Source organism: Mauremys reevesii, linkage group 3, assembly GCF_016161935.1.
Source record: "Mauremys reevesii isolate NIE-2019 linkage group 3, ASM1616193v1, whole genome shotgun sequence".
Lineage (NCBI taxonomy): Eukaryota > Metazoa > Chordata > Testudines > Geoemydidae > Mauremys > Mauremys reevesii.
In genome coordinates this window covers 63,623,588-63,642,711 of record NC_052625.1, presented here as the reverse complement: position 1 = coordinate 63,642,711, position 19,124 = coordinate 63,623,588, and the positions used below count along the sequence as shown (strand labels likewise).

Genomic DNA, 19,124 nt, shown 5'->3' with positions numbered 1-19,124 from the left:
GTGCAAGCACTAACGCTAGGCTTCAAAACCATTTCCAAGAGGTGTGCACACTTGATTCATCTTCATCCTTCTTGAAGTACCAGAAAAAAACCTATGCTCAGAAAAATTACATTGCTTCAGGTAATGTGAGTGAGAGAGAAGTGAGCACCACAGGGGAGATGTTTGCAGAAGGACAAAGAGCTGCCACAGTGGGGCAAGCTGACTTGCAGGGATGAAGAGCGAGGCCCCAATGTTCCTCAGCAGCTGAGAAGGGGACAAAGAGTCAGAGGTGGTTATAAAGGAAGGGAAAGTTTCTGGAGGGGAGTCTTGAACTTCTTCACAGTATAGGCCCCATATTAACAGGGGGAATGTCTCAGGTGCAACCTCTCCCACTCATGGCTGTATGGAACACCTACTCTGTGCGGCACCAATGGCCATCACTGTCACAAAAAAGCAACAGGAAGAGAGCATTGGGAGGTTTCTAGCTTCTTTATCAGTGAGGTAGCAGCGGGAAATAAGGAGCCAGCACCATGTGATCAGCTAGCACTCTAGGGGCCACCAGGAAGCTGAGAACATCTGGGTCCACACTAGGAGAAAGCTCCAGTCTGCCGGTGGAAATGGCTGAGAGATAGACAGGCAGCTCTTCACACCAGGGAACCAGAGACATTAAGGTTCATCTCACTGTGGAGGTAACTCAAGTGATCTACTTGAGAGTGACTTCTCTCGAGTTGGCCTAGCTTGAGTGAGAGCAGCTACATTGCAAAACAACACCGGAGCTGCTGTGCGCTCACCGGTGCTGCACTCATTGAGTGCGTGAGGAGTGCAGCAACACTGTCTGGCATTAAGACCTGGTCTACACTTCAAAATTAGATCGACCTAGGAGTTACTCAGGGTCGGGAAAATCGTTGCACCATAGTTAGACTGACCTAACCCTGGGTGTAGATGCAGCTAGGTTGGTGGAAGAATTCTTCTGTTGACTTAATGGCCATCTCTCAAAGAGGTGGATTAACTACATCAATGGAAAAAACGCTCCTGTCGACGCAGGAAGCGTCTATGCTATGGTGCTACAGCTGTAGTTCTGCACCTCTAGAGCTGTAGTGTAGACATACCCTAAGACTGCTGGTTCCCAGGGCCGCCCAGAGGATTCCGGGGGCCCGGGGTCTTCGGCAGCGGGGGGCCCTTCCGTTCCAGGACCCGCCGCCGAAGTGCCCCGAAGACCCGCAGCGGGGCCCCCCCCCCGCCGCCAAATTACCGCCGAAGCGGGACCCGCCGCCGAAGTGCAGCCCGGTCTTTGGCGGTAATTCGGTGGAGGGGGCCCCGCGCGGTCTTGGGCACCGCGGCGGTCCCAGAACGGAAGGGCCCCCCGCCGCCGAATTACCGCCGAAGACCGAGCTGAACTCGGCGGCGGGTCCAGCTCCGTCTTCGGCAGTAATTTGCCAGCGGGGGGTCCTTCCGCCCGGGAGCGGAAGGACCCGCCGCCGGCGAAGACCGGGAGCGAAGAAGCTCCTGCGCCCGGCCCCGCAAGAGTTTTCCGGGCCCCCCAGAACGAGTGAGGGACCCCGCTCCAGGGGCCCCGAAAAACTCTCATGGGGGCCCCTGTGGGGCTCGGGGCCTGGGGCAAATTGCCCCTCTTGCCCCCCCCTCTGGGCGGCCCTGCTGGTTCCTGGTGCTACGGTAAGCTGAACTGCTCTGTGAATTCTTTCCCAGTGTGAGAGAACTTGTTGGTCTTTTCTGGGCACCTGGGGGAATTGTGGGAAGGCACTGGAGTGGCACCTGAGTGGAGCTAGCTTGCATCCACACCACGTGGTGGTGGTGTTAGTGGCTGATGATTTGTGCTCATTGGAGCTTTAGTCTATACCCCCTCACGGGCAGCCAACTCAAGCGAAAAGCACCACCACAACTACAGTTAGGGGCATGTGTGGGGATAGGACTCAAGTGAGGGACACCTGAGGGACTCGAGTTAATTCTGACAACGCCCTCTGACAAACCACCTGAACTGGCAAAGGACACATATTAACAGCAGACATAGGCTCAGCAAACGGGCCAGGTCGGGATGGGGTGCACTCACACTCCTAACACCGCCAGGGTCAGTCTCATGATGATGTGTCTCATTAACCCATCCCCAAACTGGGGCAGGGCTGCAGCTCAGATTCCTGCCCAGGGATTCTCAGCAGGAGCCTGAGAACTAATGTCCAGCTGATGACCAGCAACAGCTCAGCTTCACATTCTTTCAATAGGGCCAAGGCTTCCAAAACTGCATCAAACTATATGTAAAGTAGCAGGGGCATCTAGTGGCCAGCTGCTGTAATGGCAGGTACCGAGGTGTCTATGCCTCCTACTCTGCCACAAATGTAAAAAACTAGAGATTTAAGGAAAGAACCTACCCACCTGAACCCTTAACAGCATGGACCTCCCCAGCTACGGTATGTTTACCATGCCTAGCACCCGCCATCCCAGTCCGCACTCGTGCAGACAGGCTGACTGCCAGCACACTGAACCCCTATTTCCAACGAACACCACACCTAATACAATTCATCTACACTGGGTAACAGCAGTTAACTCCCAGCTCAGCAACCATCACAGAACCTTATTGTGAGCATGTGTTCAGTGGACACGCATATGACCTGCTTCGTGCTCTTGGCCACAAGCTGTGGAGGGAGATAATACGCAAGTTCACATTCTGTACAGGGCACTCTCCAGGATGTCTGAGATCATAATTCCCCTTGTAGGCGTGGAGGTTAGCTGGTTAGATCCATCCCTAAGTGGCTCCCAGGTGATGAATTGGACACTGCCTTCCCTCCACCCCATGCAGGCTCTTTGGGCCATGCCTCGGCTCGTACCATATCTCCCGTCCTGCCCGAGTGTGTAGGCGTATTTCGGCGAGTCGTCAGTAGCAGGCACACCGTCCCTCTGCAGCTGAGCCAGCGAATGCACATCCAATCGCACGCCGGAGCCTTCCAGTTGTTCTGCCTGCTGGGTCCGAGCTTTCCGCTATACAAGTGTGAAGACAAAGCTTGATTTGGGGGCACCCTAAGAGCGCCTGCTCCATAAGGTTAGTGGCTGTGGCCTTTGACTTTGTGGCAGTAGAACATCCCTGTAACACACAGTCAAATCTGTGCTGCCCCAGGAAGTAATTAATCCCAGGCTGCTACTACACCTGGGGCCAACACCAGGCACTCAACACTGCTGCACTGCCCTGCACCATCCCCCAGGGGAGTCACAAGCACCAGCTAACGTATGCTTTCCCTGCACAGCATAGTGCTGCACACACACCCCTGAGGCTGAAGGCCTTGATTTATCCACAGCATGGGAGGTGGGGGTGGCAATACAAACCGTACCCCAATCCCTACATGCTGCCCCATAAGTGGGCCACTTTCCTGCCCTGGATGAACTCCACCTCTGTTAACTCTTCACCACTCATTCAATGCTTGCCCTCTCTGCTGAGCTCAGTGCCGCTGCGATGATGGCTTTTGTAATGTGTCCACTAGAAACTGGCCTGAAAAAGTCACCAGCCAAACAGCTGTCAGAGGGCTTATAGTTTTCAGTCACTACTGACCCAAACTGGAGTCATAAGAATGGCCATACTGTCCCACACCAATGGTCCATCTAGCCGAGTATCTTGTCTTCCGACAGAGGCCATTGCCACATGCTTCAAAAGGAATGAACAGAACAGGACAATCAAATGATCCATCCCACATTGTCCAGCCCCAGAATCTGGCAGTCGGAGGCCTAAGGACACCCAGACCATGGGGTTGTGTGCCTGACCATCTTGGCTAAGAGCCATTGATGGACCTATCCTGCATGGACTTATCCAATTCTCTTTTGAATCCAGTTACAGTTTTTTAATCCAAAACACCCCTGGCAACGAGTTCAATATGTTGACTGTGGTTTGTGTGAAGAAGCACTTCCTTTTGCTTGTTTTAAAACTGCTGCCTATTTATTTAATAGGATTACCCCTGCTTCTTGTGTTATGTGAAGGGATAAATAACACTTCCTCATTCACTTTCTCCACACCAGTCATGATTTTACAGACCTCTATAAAGTCTGTCCTTAGTCATCGCTTTTCTAAGATGAATTGTCCCAGTCTTTTTAATCTCTCCTCATATGGAAGCTGTTCCATCCCCTTAATCATTTTTGTCTGTCCTTCTCTCTACCTTTTCTATTTCTAATGTATCCTTTTTGAGATGGGGTGACCAGAACTGCACACAGTATTCAAGATGTGAGCGTACCATGGATTTATAGAGAGGCAATATGATATTCTCTGTCTTATTACCTATCCCTTTCCTAATGAGTCCCAACATTCTGTTCGCTTTTTTGACTGCTGCTGCACATTGAGTAGATGTTTTCGGAGGACTATCCACAATGACTCCAAGATCTCTTTTTTGAGCGCTAACAGCTAATTTAGATGCCATCATTTTGTATGTACAGTTGGGATTATGTTTTCCAATGTATATTACTTAGCACTTATCAAAATTACATTTCATCGCCATTTTGTTGCCCTGTCACCCAGTCAGAGATCTCTTTGTAACTCTTCGCAGTCTGATTTGGACTTAACTATCTTGAGTAATTTCGTATCACCTGCAAGCTTTGCCACCTCACTGTTTACCCCCTTTTTCCAGATCATTTATGAGTATGTTTAACAGCGCTGGTCCCAGTGAAGATCCCTGGGGGACACTGCTGCAAACCCCTGAGCTAGAGGAGAAAGGCATTCCATGATGCTGATGGACTATAGAAGTGATGGAGAGCACCTGCAGTGGATTTAAAGTACACATGGGAACCCTGACCAGAAAGAATAGGGCATTAGCCACAGGGATGGAGGCTTGCATGGGAGGCAGGGTTTTGTATCCTACCTTAGCATCTTCCTGGGCTAGCTGGTCCAAAGCTGCCCAGTCCAATTGGATCCCCTTTTCTTCAATCATCAAGCCAATCAAATCTAGAGGGAACCCCAAGTTTCCATAGAGAGACCAGGCCACCTCCGCTGCAGAGAGACAAGAATGAGACCACAAACTCTAGGTGGCCATGGAGAGAACACACGGCAGGGTCATGGAGGGAATCTCTTACTTTTTCTGGGGGTAAGGTGTGTGTGGGGGGGTGTCTTCACATCCCTAATGAGATACTCAGGATCCCCCACAATCTGTGCAGCCAACAAGGACTGGCTGCCCATTTCATCCCATCAGCAGTACTCTAAAATCACAGGGATTCCAACCCTCAGCTCCCTTGGGACCGTGAGCACAGATGTTTCCATATAGGTTTGAAAGCATTTGCTCCCATAAGCAGGACAATGTGGTGCATCTTGCCACTGTCTCATTAGGTACATTCAAGAGCTCAACAGAGCACGTCCACATAGGAAGGCCTCAGCACAGTGGCAGGGTGTTCCAAGTACAGGTAGAATGAGCCGTATCAGCACAGTCCTGCAAGCTCCTGAGTCATACAAGAAAGGGTGTCAGCTGGAACTCCCCATTGCCTTACGCTACCAAGCACTGAATCACACAGATTAGTGAGCAGGCGGGGAGAAGTTGGTTCAGATCTGCTCACGCAGGAAAGGGTTAAGCCACACTCTCCCTATCACACCCAAACATGCTCCTCCATGCGGGTACTGCGCTAGCTGTTCTACCTTCGTATTTGTTCGGAGCTGGTCACTGCAGCACCTACGAACCAAAGGGGCCCCTTTAGCAGTGATAAGCGCCTGTTTGCTCTGGTGAGCAAAGCATTGAGGCAATCTTCTCAGAAGTGTTTGGGAGATGGGGCGTGCCAGTGATGGAGCAGCAGCACCTGCTTCGCAGTACCAGCTCAGAGCATGGGGCTGGTGCTGTACTGCCCCATGGCAAGGCAGCAGGTAGGCAAGCATCCATCATAGCTCTGATTTGGAAGTTGGGAGGAATTCTGATTCTTTGCCTGGGGCAGAAGGGAGAGAGGGGTCATTCAGTGTGTACCTGTAGCCTAATACTGCCTAGTGTTCAGCACAAAGACAGCAACAGCAGGCCACCAGCTGTGGGGAGGGTGCCTGCTTCCAAAGCTCTCTCCCCCTTAGCCCAAAGGGCCCAACACAGTCCAGCCCTTGCCTGAGACACACTGGCAACAAGGGCCCAAGCCACCCTTAACCACTGGCAGATGCCAGCTGCTGCTCCTCTCCCCCTCCTTGCACTCCCCTTCCCAGTGGAATCAGGGAGGGACTCACCTGGGAAGAGCTTGGAGGGACCCATCTGCTGCAGAGTCCTGTCAATGATACGCCGCCCCCGCAGAAGGGAGGAGAGAAATGCAGCCTCATTGTCATTGATAATATTCATAATCTGCAGGAAGAGGAGGAGCAGATTCAGCCTCCTTCCCTGTGGGTGAGCTCCACCACTGCTTGACTCAGCCCAGCCCAGCCACCAGAACCCAGCCCTCCACATGGCTGGGAATGGGAAGAGTGGGTGCCAAAGGAGGCCGCTGCATTTGCTATCACTGTCCATCTCCTATACCTCAGCTCTGGGCTCATGGCTTGCAACCAGGGCTGGCTCCAGCTTTTTTGCCGTCCCAAGTGGCGAAGCAGGGAAAAAAAAAAAAGAAAAGAAAAAAAAGCTGCGATCAGCAGTACTTTGGCGGCAGCCCTACTGCGCCGCTTCATCCTTTGGTGGCAATTTGGTGGCGGGTCCTTTGCTCCGAGAGGGACTGAGGGACCGGCCGCCGAATTGCTGCCGAAGACCTGGATGTGCCGCCCCTTTCCATTGGTCACCCAAGCACCTGCTTCCTTTCCTGGAGCCGGCCCTGCTTGCAACAAGGAAATAGTTACCTGGGGCAGCTGCCTGTTGAGAGAGACCAGAGATCAGGCTAACAAGGCACTCCAGGCAGGTCATCCACATTTGCAACCCAATGAAAATTCTGCATGAGATGCCCAGGGCTAGAACAGCAGTGCAAGCCGCTGGTCAGGACTGAGGGGCATCAGCAGAGCTGGGCAGGGAGGAAGCTTGGAAAACAGCTGCTCTTATGATTCCCAAGCATCTAGTTCCCTCTTTAGCTACATAAATATTGATGTTACCACAGGAGGGGCAAAGGGTTCCTATACTGGGAGGGGAACCAGGCTCATGGGCACATGGCCCAACTAAGGCCTGGGCTTTACCTTAGTTCTGTAGTCACAGGGGCTGCTGGGCTTCATTGGGCACCAACCAGCCAATCCTGGCACAGGATCCCTTCAAGATCCACAGTCAGTGCACACAGGGGAGTCCACAACATGCCCCTGCTAGTTCCCAACTCTGCATGCAGTATCTGTGTCCATGCTCTGTATATCTGCGCCCCATCCCCTCCCTCTGAGAACGTGGCCATGCTGGGGGTAGGGCAAACTCATCCGCCCATATCCCAAAGAGGTGAATCCCCCCATCCCCACTCCACTTTGATAGCATGCTAGGGGCTGCTGGGCAGCACTTCCAAGAGGTCAGGGATAATTAAAGAGGCTGGTAGGGATTCCCATGATGGTTTATTAAAGCTTCGCTCCAGCAGATTCCATGCTGCTCACCTGGTCTGTATTCTTCCTCAGCTCCGGATAGGCATCTCCCTGCAGAGCAAATTTCACTGAGCATCAGGAAATAGCTGTACGCAGTGTCAGTACAACAACCACTCCTCCCTACCTGGGGACACGGGCCAGTCTGAGCCCCACCCAATAAAGCCTTTGCATTGGCCCTCTCCCAAATGGCCCCATCTCAGGGATGGGTCTGGGCTAGTCAGATGCCTCTGCATATCTACTGCACCTTCATCTGAGGCTCTCAAAGCCCTCTGCAAGTATTAAAGAAGCGTCTCGCCTCCCTATAAGATAAGTGCTAGCCCCCATTTTACAGTTGGGGAAACTGAGGCACACAGTGAGGCAATGACTTGCTCACATGCAGACATTGTCAACAGCAGAGCCAGGAATAGAACCACTTGTTCCACCTCCAAATCCCCTGGTTTAACCACTTCACACCTTGCATCCCAGACAGAACAAATCTTAATTAATTGATACTCTCTGGACTTCTTTGTGACTCTGAGTGGCAGGTTCGACTGGTACAGAGGCAGTGTTTCTTTGGTGGAAGAGGAGAATGACAGCACCAATGCACAGCCTCAAATACATTTTCCTAGAGTGGGAATCACACTTTGATTAATAGCTACTGTTTCACAGCCACCTCTCCAGCCCTTTGATGTTGCATGGATTCCACCTCTCCTCCCATTTGCTGTTGCATGACATATCTGTGGCAACTCCAGTAAATGCTTATGTGCAAATGTAACATTAGGAAAATATTCAATGTATTTTTAGTTTCTTTTCATAGGATTTAGCAGGAAGAAACAAAAGGGAGGAGAGCAAGCACCATATGACCATTCAGCTTTCCAGAGACCAGTTTGGGAACCACCACACTAGAGAAGTGTCTATGCTGGCAGCCCATCTCTCTTCTTTCACACTCACGCATCATGCTTGTGCTGAACGTATTGTTTATCACAATGGGCCCTGAGTCTATAGAAATAAGAAGGCTGAGTGTCATTGGGATAAACATCTCACAGAGTCAGAAATCACCACTGGATATAGTCTTCTGGCACAAGCACTGGCAAGAGAAACTGCTCCAGCTGAGAAATATATGGCTGCATGAGACCCTGGCTGATAAGCAAATCTCCCTCCTCACAAGAAGAGCCCTTTATACTTACCAGAACTTCCACCACGGCAGGAACCAAGCTGGCCAGGAACCCGGGCGGAGCATGGAGAACTTCAGAGCAGAACCGGACAGCCCTGCGCAGGATGCGGCGCAGCACCAGCCTGCAGACGGGGAGGATTCCTAAGACAGCCATATGAGTAGTCCCAACTAGCTCCCCTTCCTTGCCCAGTCCCCTGCATGACCCACTCACAAGCCAGCTCCCTCCTCTCTACCCATTCCCTTACCCAAATCAGCTCACTCCTTCTGCCCAGATCCCTGCACACAAAGCCAACTCCCCACCCTGCCCAGGTCTCCCCACACGCACAAACCAACTCTGCCTTCTCCACCCATATTCCCACACACAAACCCAAACGCCAGCTCCCCTTGCCCTGCCCACACCAGCTTCCCCAACCTCACACTTATTCTATATGATCCCTAAAGGGCCAACCCTGCATAACCACACCGGTTTCTCCATGCCCCTCCTGTCCTGTATCCCCTCTATTCTCTCTCACCTCCACCTCACTCCACTCAACTCACCCACTCCCCCTCCATCCACTCTACTGCTGCTTGTACTCTCCTCCCCTCCCCCCATTATCATGCATCCTTACTCGGCCCCGGACATGCCGGGATACACGCCGTCGGCAATGCACACAGACAGGGTGCGCACGTGATCCGCCACCACGCGGTAGGCCATGTTCACAGACCCGACATCGGCCTCCCCCACCAGGCCCTGGTACCCCGGCCCCCCGCAGCCCTGTGGAGGGGTGGGGATAGAAAAGGAGATGTTTTAGTGGAGGCACCCAGCTCTGAATGGCACAGCTGCTCCAAAAGGCATTTGGCCATAAACTCTGCGTAATGTTGCTCTGGGTGGGTGTTCTCAGGGCTGACCCCTGGGAGGTTCCTGTCTCCTAATGCCAGGTATGTGTCCAATTCTCTTCCCACACTCATGCCAGTCTGCCCTGCATGCCAAGTGCACCCCATTAACACCTATCTGGTACGTGAGAGACCAGGGCTCATGTACGTCAGAGGCATCGTGAAACCCAGGCTCTGGCCACTTGGGACAATTAAAATCCGAGGCCACTTGTAACATGGGTTATCAACTCTGATGTCCTGGGTTAAATTCCAACCTGGGAATTCTCTCCTGTCTCCCTAAACTCCCATTGTTCTTCAAAACTGGACACACGTCCTGTCCTAAGCTGCGGTGCAGCATTGCTGTGTATTGTTTGACAGCTGCTACGTCCCACCCCAGAGGGGGCTGCAATTCAGTGCTCAGCAAGTAACCTCTACACACACACACACACACACACACACACACACACACACACACACACACACACAGAGTGGGAAGTGCTTTAGGCTCAGCTGTGACCCCCTAGCAGCTGATCATCACCTTGTGGATGGCATCCAGGATGGGGGTGAAGAGGTCTGTGTCGTAGTTAGAGCGTTTGCTCTGCAGAACTGTCACCAGCCTTTCTAGGCCCATCCCCGTGTCCACGTGGTGCTGGGGCAATGGACGCAGACTCCCATCAGCCTCTCTGGCAACACACCAGCCCCCATCCAAAACACAAGCCAGAGAAGCAAAAGTTAGTCTGAGGCCAAGTGCTGATCTTGGTGGGGTTGGGAGGGGACAGAGACTGGAGATGGAAGCAGCGGGGCAGCGTGCAGGAAGGGGCATAGAGGTGACTCAACAGGTGCAGCTACACAGCAAAAGGGGGCAACCCCCAGGACATGACAAACAGGAGCAACAGCAGGACAGGGGAGGTCTGTGAGACAAGGCAGAGATGGAAAAAGCAGCAGGGGAAGAGGGGACACCGGTCAGGCCAGAGGAGAGCAGTGGGGAGCTAGAGAAAGGCTCCTCCTTGCCCTGTGTGCTGCCATCTGCTAGCGAGGAGCAGGGACTCCTTGAACATAAATGTCTTTAGTGAGGTACAAGTCTCATACTATGGAAATGAGCCTCTGGGGCAGCCCCCAGCAGCCTAGTACCTGCTGTACTGCATGAAGACCAGGTTCCAGATCTCCACCACATCAGGGCTGTCCTGGTTCACCAGTCCTGCCGCGTGCCTGCCGCCACCCACATGGTCGTAGTGGATCTCGGTGCAGGGGCCACAAGGGCCCGTCTCACCCATCTCCCAGAAGTTTTCCCTCAGTGGGAAAGGAAGCACGTGACTGGGAGGCACCCTAAAAAGGAAAGCAGCCTAGTTGACAGGGCTGGGGTAGCAGATTGTTCCCTTCAGAGTGCATGAGCCACAGGCTACCAGGGGTCAGGGAGAGGAGTCTGGGGGGATTCTCTCTCTGACTGTATCGCCATCTCACCTTCCAAACTCTATAGGGTTAACTTGCTTCTACTCATAGGGAGCTGAATTAGCCTCCCCACCCTTTTCTCCTAAATTAATGACATTCTATTCCAACAATGGCCACTGAGCAGAAACAAACTGAGTCACAGCACAGGGCACCCTGCTCACTGCTGAACTTGGCCAACAGACTCACTTTGGCACAAGCTGATGTGGAAGATGCTTCTTCTTCCACTGGGTCAATCGATCAGTTTCCTTCATTGGAGCAAACTCCAAGAGTCAAGATCTGAAAGGTGCTGAATAGGGCTAGAGAGAGAAAGGCATAGGGCCAAAGGACATGTGCTGCTGCCTTGTTGTACAAGCGACCCACACACACCAGCACTTCCCACCAACAAGCTTCTTCCCTGCCCTGGAGTAGGGTGGATTGATTTAAATCATCAATTTTTATCAGCAAGTAGAAAACCTTGATTTAAACTTAAATCATCGATTTTAATTTTGTTTTGCATTTGTACTTTTTAAGTTATTTTCCTAAAGAAAGGCTGATTCTCATTGTTGGTAACCTTTAAAACATGTTGATCTGCAACTTAATATAGCCTTTACGCTATATCCGGTGCTTCTTTTGGCTAACCTGGAGGATCCATTATACTTATGTAATTGGTTAAATATATGTGCATATCTTAATGTATGCACATTCAGATTCTTAATTTAAAAATGTCTTTATTATTGTAGAAAATGATGCCTGTCGCATTTTTTTATATACAATATGAAAATTATTTTTTTACTTGTGATGTGTGTCAAGCTCAATTTGGATGGAAATTCAAATTCAATTATTAATGCACAAAAACAGCATTTTAATGTTTTTGATTGAAAACAAATGTGCTGGATACTTTTTTGTTATGTATCAAAAAGTTTATCAAAACATGTTTTTCATTTAAAAACTAACTGATTTACTAAACAAAGGGAGTATTATTTGTAGTTAGTGAATTTAACTGATTGTTTCAGGTCACTATGTCCTTCAGGATTTTAGAACTAGTAGATCTCATCCTCTCATACCTAGTTTTTAGTATATTGGAAGAGGAAAACAAGCTTCCCTGCTTTTTCAACTCCCAGCTGAAAGTTAAGAAATCAATGTATTAGTCATTGAACTGAGCTACTTGAATAAACTGAAACGAAGAAAATATTATCTCTGCACCTGCAGAAGAGGCTACTGCTGTCAAAAGTTACTGGCTTCAGCCAATGTGGCGGGGGGGGGGGGGGGTTGGGGCTGCAGCCATGGGGAGCAGGGGAGGCTTCTGACTCTTGGGAGCACCAGGGCTCAGGCCTTTAGATCTGGGGGGAGCACTGGGGTTCGGGGCTTCAGCCCCACGGCTCCATTCCCAGTTTTAGCCCCGTGAGGTGTGCTGGGGCTTGGGGCTTTAGCTACAGGGGAAGAGCTGGGGATGAGACTGGTTCTCCCCTCATAGATAAAGCCCTGAGCTCTGGCACCCCCCACGGGGCTGAAGTGGGGAAAGGAGCCCCGGCACTCCCCACAGGGCTGAAGCCCTGAGCCCCACCCCTTGCCCAGAGTCCTGATCCTCCCCTTACCTTGCAGCGCCAACCTGGGGGGACCCAAAGCAGCCCGCGGACATGGCAGTAAAGTATTTGCTTTTGTGTGTCTGTCTCCATTCCAGCCTGATTACTTCTGGTTCCAGAAGGTGCCCTGTTGACCAGTAAGTCTGTAACTCTGGTGTTCATATCTTTGAGGTTCTACTGTACCATCGACTGTGGTAGTGGAATTGTGTGGACATCTTTACTAAGGACAGGACTGAGACCACCGGTCTCATTTCACACCGGCCAGACAGTAATCACTTTGACTAACCACAGCTGCATTTGAAGTGGCAATCTAGGGGTAAGACATCTCAGGGCTGTCGGGCCACTACTGAATTCATAACAATCCAACTGAACTGGACTCAAATAAGAAAGTCAAAGAACCAATGGATCCTTTTCGCTTCCACACCTGTATCCAACAGCTAAAGGGCAGGTGAGTGAACTTGCATCTCCCATCTCTGCCCATGACACTCCTGTCCCACTTCTCACACACACTTACCCTAGGCTGAGCCATATGTCCCTGCTTTCCTCATCTGGGCTCAAACCCAGTGAGGCATCTCCTCCAAAATAGGTGATGTAGAGATGGTCTTTTGGGATCTCATAGATCTGTGTTAGGAGCTCCCATGCCATGCCACATGCTTCCTCCTGAATGGAGTGAGGAAAAACAAAGGAGAGCACAGCTATTCAGGAGCACCCCGGTGAGAAACTCCAACTTAAGCATTAGGGGTAGAAGGAAAGTGAATCATACACTCAAGAAGCTAGTCTTGGCTGCACTCTCCCTTTGCCATTCCATAGTGTATCACAGAGCGTTAAGGGGCTAGGCCACTAAGGCAGGCCTTCAGGTATCTAAGTAAGGCAAGTTATGACCTTCTTACTGGTGACCTGAGTATCCCAGGATGGCCTGTCCAATAGGCGGAGCACTGTGAGTGGTACCCTCTTGAAATGGGGACAGTCTTGATGAGTAAGTCAACAAGGGGGAAATTATCACTGTCACAGTGACATTTGAAGTATGGATGTCTGTTCCCCAGGAATTAGGCTGCAATCTCTACCCCAATTTGGGTCACAGACTCCATAGCCCGTTCCATGTATCATGCGTTTCTTAGTTCAAATCATCTGAAGCTGGCACCATTTTCTTTGGCTAATTCCTAGAGCAGAGATTCTCAAACTTCACTGCATCATGATTCTCTTCTGACAACAAAAATTACTACACACCCCAGGAGGGGGGACTGAAGACCGAGCCCTGCTGCCCTGGGCAGGGGTGCAAAAGCTGAAGCCCAAGAGCTTCTGCCCTGGGCAGTGGGGCTTGGGCTTCAGACTTGCTGGGGCCCATGGCCGACAACAGCCTTGGCAACCCCATTCAAATGGGGTCGTGGCCGACTGGGGTCCCGACCCACAGTTTGAGAACCCCGGTCCTAGGGGTAAGCATCCAATTCAGGGTTCCCTTCGGAGATGCATTGTTTAAACCAGGGAGGTCAGCAAACCTTTTCCTAATATGGATCATATTTTAAACCAGAGATTATTTCATGGAAACCTTCCCTCCCATTTGATGTCACCCATCCCCATCCCCATCCCCTGCCACTCCATTTGCCATCACACACCATTTTTATGACAACTACACAAATTGCCACTTTCATGGAAGAATTAGCTAAATATTTAACGTATTGGTAGCTTCTTTTAGTGTGATTTGGCAGCTGGAAAATCAGCCAGCCCCTCCAGATGAGCAAACTCTCCACAGAATGACAGCATATGCTCTGCTGATTATGGTTAGGAACCTTCGGTTTAAATCAGGGAACTTGCAGCAAAAAAAATCCCAAGCTCATCAGCGCAGCTGAAAGAACATGTCTGGTACAGTGCCACAGGGTGCACTTGATACTTTACAGCAAGACCTGATCCCTGCCCTAAGGAGCTCATGCTCTAGTGTCTCACTTTGAAGTAATCCCCAAAGGACCAGTTCCCCAGCATCTCAAAGAAGGTGTGGTGGTAAACATCTCGGCCCACATCATCCAAATCATTGTGCTTCCCGCCAGCACGCACGCATTTCTGGCTGTTCACCACACGCTGGTACTGTGCCAGTTCACTTCGGGGATGTGCTGTGCCCAGGAAAATGGGCTTGAACTAAAAGGGAACACAAAGAAAATCACACCATTTTCATACAGTTTCACAGAGATGCATCTGTTTCCATGAAATATGTCAGAAAGGCTTGAGAGACACTCTTTGGCTGTAAAAGCAGCAAAGAGTCCTGTGGCACCTTATAGACTAAGAGCATGAGCTTTCGTGGGTGAATAACCACTTCGTTGGATGCATGTGGCCGTGTGGTTAGTGCACTGGCCTAGAAGGTAGGAGACTCAGGTTCAAGTTGCTCATTCAGAAAGCAGAGTTTTTCATCCCAAATCAAGGCAGAGCAGGACTTGAACCTGAGTCTCCCACAGGCCCCCTCCTCCTTCTCCCAAACACATTCCATGTTTGTGGAAAACATTCCAAAGGTTTCATTCTCAGTCCAAGGTGGAAAACTTCAAAAGGCGTTGTGAAGCGAATTTTCAACTCTAATGGGAGACTAAGCACTGCATATTGCATCGGTCCACATGGCAGACAAACATAAGGATGCCCTCGAGGAATTCCACCGAGATTTTAACAATTTCCATCCCACCATCAACCTCAGCCTAGACCAATCCACACAAGCGGTCCATTTCCTAGACACTACTGTGCTAATAAACGATGGTCACATAAATACCACCCTATACCGGAAACCCACTGACCGCTATACTTACTTACATGCCTCCAGCTTCCATCCCGGACACACCACACGATCCATTGTCTACAGCCAAGCTCTAAGATACAACCGTATTTGCTCCAATCCCTCGGACAGAGATAAACACCTACAAGATCTCTATCAAGCATTCTTAAACCTACAATACCCACCTGCTGAAGTGAAAAAACAGATTGACAGAGCCAGAAGAGTACCCAGAAGCCACCTACTACAGGACAGGCCTAAAAAAGAAAATATCAGAACACCACTAGCCATCACCTACAGCCCCCAACTAAAACCTCTCCAGTGCATCATCAAAGATTTACAACCTATCCTTAAAGACGATCCCTCACTCTCACAGATCTTGGGAGACAGGCCAGTCCTCGCTTATAGACAGCCTCCCAACCTGAAGCAAATACTCACCAGCAACCGCACACCATACAACATAAACACTAACCCAGGAACCTATCCTTGCAATAAAGCCCGATGCCAGCTCTGTCCACATATCCATTCAAGTGACACCATCACAGGACCTAATCACATCAGACACACCATCAGGGGCTCGTACACCTGCACATCTACCAACGTGATATATGCCATCATGTGCCAGCAATGCCCCTCTGCCATGTACATTGGCCAAACCGGACAGTCTCTACGCAAAAGAATAAATGGACACAAATCTGACATCAGGAATCATAACATTCAAAAACCAGTGGGAGAACACTTCAACCTTTCTAACCACTCAGTGACAGACTTGAAGGTGGCAATTTTGCAACAAAAAAACTTCAAAAACAGACTCCAAAGAGAGACTGCTGAACTTGAATTAATATGCAAACTAGATACTATTAACTGTGGTCTAAACAAAGACTGGGAATGGTTGGGTCATTACACCAATTGAATCTATTTCCCTATGTTAAGTTCTCCTCACACCTTCTATGGGCCATCTTAATTATCACTTCAAAAAGTTTTTTTTTCCTCCTGCTAACGATAGCTCATCTCAATTGATTAGACTCTGCCTGTTGGTATGCATACTTCCACCTTTTCATGTTCTCTGTATGTATAAATATCTCCTGTCTGTGTGTTCCATTCTATGCATCCGAAGAAGTGAGCTTTAGCTCACGAAAGCTCATGCTAAAATAAATTTGTTAGTCTTTAAGGTGCCACAAGTACTCCTGTTTTTTTTTTTTTATAAGGATGGGCTAGTGATCCAGGCACTGATCTGGGACCCAAGAGACCTGGATTCAATTCCCAACTCAGACACAGACTTTGTGTGAGACCTTGAACAAATCACTTAATCAGTCAGGCAGGGACAGCCCTCTCCTGCCTCACAGCGGTGTTCCCTGCAATGACAGTGAGGCACCTAGCCGCTATGCTGCTATTTTTTATTACAGAGAGATGCAATGGGGTGAACTACATGCACAATGGATCCATGGGTGCTGCCCAGAGGAGCGGCTGTAGCCCTTTGCCCCAATGCAGTATGCCACCCTCACAGCTAAGGATGAATCTGAAGTGGGTTTTTTACCCATGACAGCTTACGCCCAAATAAATCTGTTAGCCTTTAAGATGCCAGCGGACTCCTTGTTTTTGTGGGTACAGATCAACACGGCTACCACCCTGATAGCTAGGGATGGGTAACTACACCAGCGCTTGAAAGATTTACCAAACACTGGCTGGCCACAGCACTCGGGAGGGGGTTGTGGGGGGGGGGGGGCAGGACACCAGGGACTACAGCTCTGGGGCTGCTAAGAGCTCCCCTGGCAGCGAAGATGCGGTTGCGAGATGATCGCGGCTCGGGCCAGTGTCAGGCAGCCCCGGGGCTCGGGGAGGCTGCCAGGAGCTCGGGCACGGCGCAGCAGCTACACCCGGGAACCCGGGGCGGTGGCTGCGTCAGCCCCATGGAGCCGCCTGTCTGCAGGCTCAGGCAGCGCCCGCTCCCGGGACCCGCCCCACCTGGTTCATGCCCGCGTTGACAAAGAGGAGCCCGGGGTCCCCGCGGGGCCGCACCGGGGCCGAGGGCACCAGCCGGTGTCCGTGCTGCTCCTGGAAAAAGCGGAGAAAGGCCTGGCGGACCTGCCCGGCCGGGGGGCAGGCAGCAGCGGAGCGAGCCCGGTAGGGGCCGCAGCGCCAACCCGGAGGGACCCGGAGCAGCCCCCGCACATGGCCTGCCGCGGCCATCTTAACTGTGGGCGGAACTCCTGAAGCCCGGGCCCGGCTTCGCTTCGTCAGAGGGAAACCATTCAACGAGCGAGGCGGCAGCAAGAGAGACCTCCCTGCCGCGGGGGCTGATGGGATCGGGGAGCTGCAGGGGGTGTCCAGAGTTCATCCTCCCAACAGGCTCTGCGCTTTTACAAGCCCACCTGAAACGGCCTCCGAGGACGTGGCGCCAATACACCCGGCTGCTCCGGGTTGGGGGAGCGAGCTCGGCTTGGGCCACCCTCTGCAGAGCTCGGTGCTCCCGTCCGCTGCACCAGCTGGTGGCCAAGTAGCAGTGCGGAGCACATGCGGCTTTTCTGGGGAGGTTGTGGCAGGAGTGGGGAGTGTTACATAAACCCTAGTTACTGGCCCATTTCCTTTTTGTCTTCAGTGACAGTTCCCCTTAGGTTTGCCAACTGTGTAATCACACAAACCCTTGCTCTGCTCCTGGACCTGCCCCGCCCCTTTTATGAGGCCCCAGCCCACTCACTCCATCCCCCTTCCTCAGTCACTCACTCTCCCTCACTCTCTTTCACTGGGCTGGGACGGGATTGGGATGTGCGGGCTCTGGGCTGGGGCTGAGGGGTTTGGAGTGGGGGAGAGGACTCTTGGCTGAGCCTAGGGCAGGGGGTTGGGGTGCAGGAGGGGTGTGGGGTGCAAAGTGTGGGAGGGAGTTTGGGTGCTGGAGGGGGCTCAGGGCTGGGGCAGGAGATGCAGGTGCAGGAGGGGTGCAGGGTGTGGGAGGGGGCTCAGTACTGGGGCAGGGGGTTGGGGTGCAGAAGGGGGTTCAGGGTGCAGGCTCCAGCCAGGAGGTGCTTACTTGGGGTGGCTCCCAACTGGCAGTGTAGTGGGGCTAAGACAGGCTCGCTGCCTGCCCTGTCCCTGCACTGTTCCTGGAAGCAGCCTGTGGCTCCTGGGGGTGGAGGTGGTAAAGGGGGAACAGAAGGCGCTACCCATGCTGCAAGCGCTGTCCCTGCAGCTCCCATTGGCACCAGTTCCCGGCCAATGGGAGCTGTGGAGTTCGCACTCAGGACACAGGCAGCACACAGAGACCCCCTGTCTCCCACCAGGGGCCACAGGTATGTGCTGGCTGCTTCTGGGAGTGGTGTGGGGCCAGGGCAGGCAGGGAGCCTGCCTTAGCCACACTACGCTGCCGGACTTTTAGCGTCCTAAAATCTCCCGGGTTGGTGTCAGTAGCCTCTGGGAGATAGGGCCTGATTCTGGGATGAAACTGGGAGGGTTGGCAACCCTAGTTCCTCTCTCTGATGAAACTGGACCCTTGAACATTGTCCACCTGCCTCCTCTCTGACTGCTTGTCAGCTGGTGGGTCTTACTTCTCCTCTAGCCTGTTGTTCAGTTCCACCGATTTGGGGCCCTGTGCATCATATATTTATTAACTTCAGCATGCTGGGGCCAAGGTTTCTTTTGTTTTGGACAACGCTTTCCACATCTCCAATAATAATCAGTATTGCTAACCCCGAGTATACAAGTCATGAATCAGGCCCACAAAAATCATGATATTTAAAAAAAAAAATGTCAGGGTCTTTTTCTTTGCCTTTTGGTTCTTGAAGACTTCAGGATACCTTCAGGCCTTGTTTTCAGGCTTTTTTTTTTCCTACTAGGGCAGAAACTTTTTTTTTAAATGAAAGGTGAGATTCTCAATTAATTCCTTGCTTCCAAGAGCTGACATTTTCA

General features: G+C 51.4%; 1 protein-coding gene across 9 annotated transcripts in view; it reads right to left on the bottom strand.

Annotated features, from left to right (window-relative positions):
- Positions 1 to 19,124, bottom strand: part of AARS2 (alanyl-tRNA synthetase 2, mitochondrial) — a 43,792-nt gene that overhangs the window by 23,939 nt on the left and 729 nt on the right. For 4 of the 9 annotated variants that reach the window (XM_039530009.1, XM_039530005.1, XM_039530004.1 and 1 more), the window contains exons 1-11: positions 17,187 to 17,536; positions 14,417 to 14,605; positions 12,990 to 13,135; positions 10,596 to 10,790; positions 10,003 to 10,147; positions 9,221 to 9,366; positions 8,626 to 8,734; positions 7,472 to 7,510; positions 6,158 to 6,269; positions 4,830 to 4,957; positions 2,820 to 2,970 (exon numbers count right to left, since the gene is read on the bottom strand). In XM_039530009.1, coding sequence (XP_039385943.1) covers positions 2,820 to 2,970; positions 4,830 to 4,957; positions 6,158 to 6,269; positions 7,472 to 7,510; positions 8,626 to 8,734; positions 9,221 to 9,366; positions 10,003 to 10,147; positions 10,596 to 10,790; positions 12,990 to 13,135; positions 14,417 to 14,605; positions 17,187 to 17,411 — 1,585 coding nt within the window. In that variant the 5' untranslated portion in view covers positions 17,412 to 17,536. Of the gene's footprint in view, positions 1 to 2,819; positions 2,971 to 4,829; positions 4,958 to 6,157; positions 6,270 to 7,471; positions 7,511 to 8,625; positions 8,735 to 9,220; positions 9,367 to 10,002; positions 10,148 to 10,595; positions 10,791 to 12,989; positions 13,136 to 14,416; positions 14,606 to 17,186; positions 17,538 to 19,124 lie in introns of those variants that run through there. The other 5 variants (XM_039530008.1, XM_039530006.1, XM_039530012.1 and 2 more) reach the window with 5 other exon arrangements.